This window comes from Penaeus monodon, chromosome 43 (assembly GCF_015228065.2).
Source record: "Penaeus monodon isolate SGIC_2016 chromosome 43, NSTDA_Pmon_1, whole genome shotgun sequence".
NCBI lineage: Eukaryota > Metazoa > Arthropoda > Malacostraca > Decapoda > Penaeidae > Penaeus > Penaeus monodon.
In genome coordinates, this window is record NC_051428.1 from 2,689,074 (window position 1) to 2,691,573 (window position 2,500).

At 61.1% G+C, this 2,500-nt stretch overlaps 1 protein-coding gene across 1 annotated transcript in view; it reads right to left on the reverse strand.

Annotated features, from left to right (window-relative positions):
- LOC119568073 overlaps positions 1-2,500 on the reverse strand; it is a 19,684-nt gene that overhangs the window by 9,275 nt on the left and 7,909 nt on the right. Inside the window, exons 2-3 of the mRNA XM_037916473.1 lie at positions 2,396-2,500; positions 2,149-2,246 (exon numbers count right to left, since the gene is read on the reverse strand). The exon at positions 2,396-2,500 is cut by the window's right edge and continues 85 nt beyond it. Coding sequence (XP_037772401.1) covers positions 2,149-2,246; positions 2,396-2,500 — 203 coding nt within the window. The remainder of the gene's footprint in view (positions 1-2,148; positions 2,247-2,395) is intronic.

Here is a 2,500-nt window from a genome sequence, read left to right on the forward strand (position 1 = left end):
CGCGTCACCTGGCAGCCTCCCCCCCCCCCTATCCCCCTCCCCCGCCCATGTCGTGCTCACTGTCTAATTACTCCATCCGGGGCGGGCGTTGGGCGGGCGTTGGACGGGCGTTGGGCGGGCGTTGGGCGGGCGTTGGGCGGGCGTTGGACGGGCGTTGGGCGGGCGTTGGACGGGCGGTGGACGGGCGTTGGACGGGCGTTGGGCGGGCGTTGGGCGGGCGTTGGACGGGCGTTGGGCGGGCGTTGGACGGGCGTTGGGCGGGCGTTGGGCGGGCGTTGGGCGGGCGTTGGGCGGGCGTTGGGCGGGCGTTGGGCGGGCGTTGGACGGGCGGCGTTGGGCGCGGGCGTTGGGCGGGCGTTGGACGGGCGTTGGACGGGCGTTGGGCGGGCGTTGGACGGGCGTAAGACGGGCGTTGGGCGGGCGTTGGACGGGCGTTGGACAGGCGTAAGACGGGCGTTGGACGGGCGTTGGGCGGGCGTTGGGCGGGCGTAAGACGGGCGTGGACGGGCGTTGGGCGGGCGTTGGACGGGCGGTGGACGGGCGTTGGATGGGCGTTGGACGGGCGTAGACGGGCGTTGGACGGGCGTTGGACGGGCATGAGACGGGCATGAGACGGGCGGTGGACGGGCGTTGGACGGGCGTAAGACGGGCGGTGGACGGGCGTAAGACGGGCGGTGGACGGGCGTTGGACGGGCGCAAGACGGGCAGTGGACGGGCGTTGGACGGGCATGAGACGGGCGCAAGACGGGCGTTGGACGGGCGTTGGACGGGCGTAAGACGGGCGTTGGAAATTAAAGAAATTAGGAGAAAATATGAGAACACGAGAAAGAAAGGAAGCAGAAGAAAAAAACACGAAAGAAAATAGACAAAGAAGAAGAGAAAAGAAGGAATTAGTTGTTTGACTCATTTTCGGCCATCGAGTAATTTATAGCCAGATTTTTTTTCTTCTTTTTTTTTTTTTTCTTTTTTTGTTACTAATTTTTAATTCTTTGGATATGCGTGATGAACCTTTAATCACTCGACACCCACACCTCCCCCTACCTCCGCCCCCCACCCCAACACCTATTTACACCTCCCCTCTCGCCCCTGCTCTCCCCTCTCCTCCCTTCCCCTCCTCTCCCCTTCTCTCCCCTCCCCTCCCCTTCCCTCCCGCGACACCGGTAACCCCAACCTGTCATCCTGTCTCCCCCACCCTCCCCCTCTCCCCCACCCGACCACTCGCAACCCCTCTCCCGAACCCCCTGGTTCCTTCCCCTCCCCCACCCTACTATACCACTAACCTAGATGCTAAAATCCCTCCTCCTCCTTCCCCCTTCGCCCCCCCCCCTTCCCTCCCCAACTAAAGCCAACGCCTCCAACCTCTCCCCCCTCTCCTTCCGCTTTCTGCCCCCACCCTTAACCAGCGCATGTAGCTTCTTCACCCCACCATCCTACTGTATTCTAGAATTATGGCCCCGCCCCCTCCCTCCCTTCCCCCCCATCCCACCGACACCTGAATCTAACCCCTCCCTCTCCCCCTCCCTCCATTACCCTCCTTCCCCCACCTCTAACCCACCCCTTCCTTCCCCTCGAGAGCCCAATCACCCTATCCCAACCCCCTCCCCCTCCTTCTCCCTTCTCCCACTCCATCCCTCCCCCCTCCCTCCCCATCTGCACCCAACCCCTGCCCCTTCCTCTCCCTTCCCCCACTCCATCCCTACCCCCTCCCTCCCCATCTGCACCCAACCCCTGCCCCTTCCTCTCCCTTCCCCCACTCCATCCCTACCCCCTCCTTCCCCATCTGCACCCAACCCCTGCCCAAACCCCACCCACCGACAACAGGTTTACCGGGAGCGTCGGCCAGCTCCCTCCCTCCCCTTTGGGTAAGGACTTTCCTTAGGGAGGTTTCTTCCCTTCTCCTCTCTCCCTTTCTCCTTCTCTCTCTCTCCCTCCCTTACCCCCAAAGATCGTAATCTCAGGAGTGGCTGCGGCGTCCCGTGGGGTAAGGCTGCCGTAAATTAAATGATTCTCTCTCTCTCTCTCTCTCTCTCTCTCTCTCTCTCTCTCTCTCTCTCTCTCTCTCTCTCTCTCTCTCTTCTCTCTCTCTATCTCCCTCTCTCTCTCTCTCGAGCGCGATGCAGCTTCCTCGGCGGCGCGAGATGAACTAACGTATCCGGAAGCCCCGACGAGGCAAGCGAGCGTTCGTGAGGGAATGCGGGTGAATCCGGATTATAACCTGAAGACATCTTGACGTCATGTTTAGTATCCTTAAATTTTAATCGCAAGGCGTTCATGGCGGGCATAATGACCGACACACACACACACACACGTACACATACTTACCCGACTTACACGTACACAAACGTACACACACACACTTACACCCTCTTCGGCCGAACAATAGCCACGCACTCACAGTCTCGAGGTGTGAGGAACGGGCGCCAGAAGTGCAGTGTGTTTCTCCTTCAGTTCGAAACCGTTTCGTATCGCCCTTTCTCTTGGTCAGCGGTCGTGACCTCGT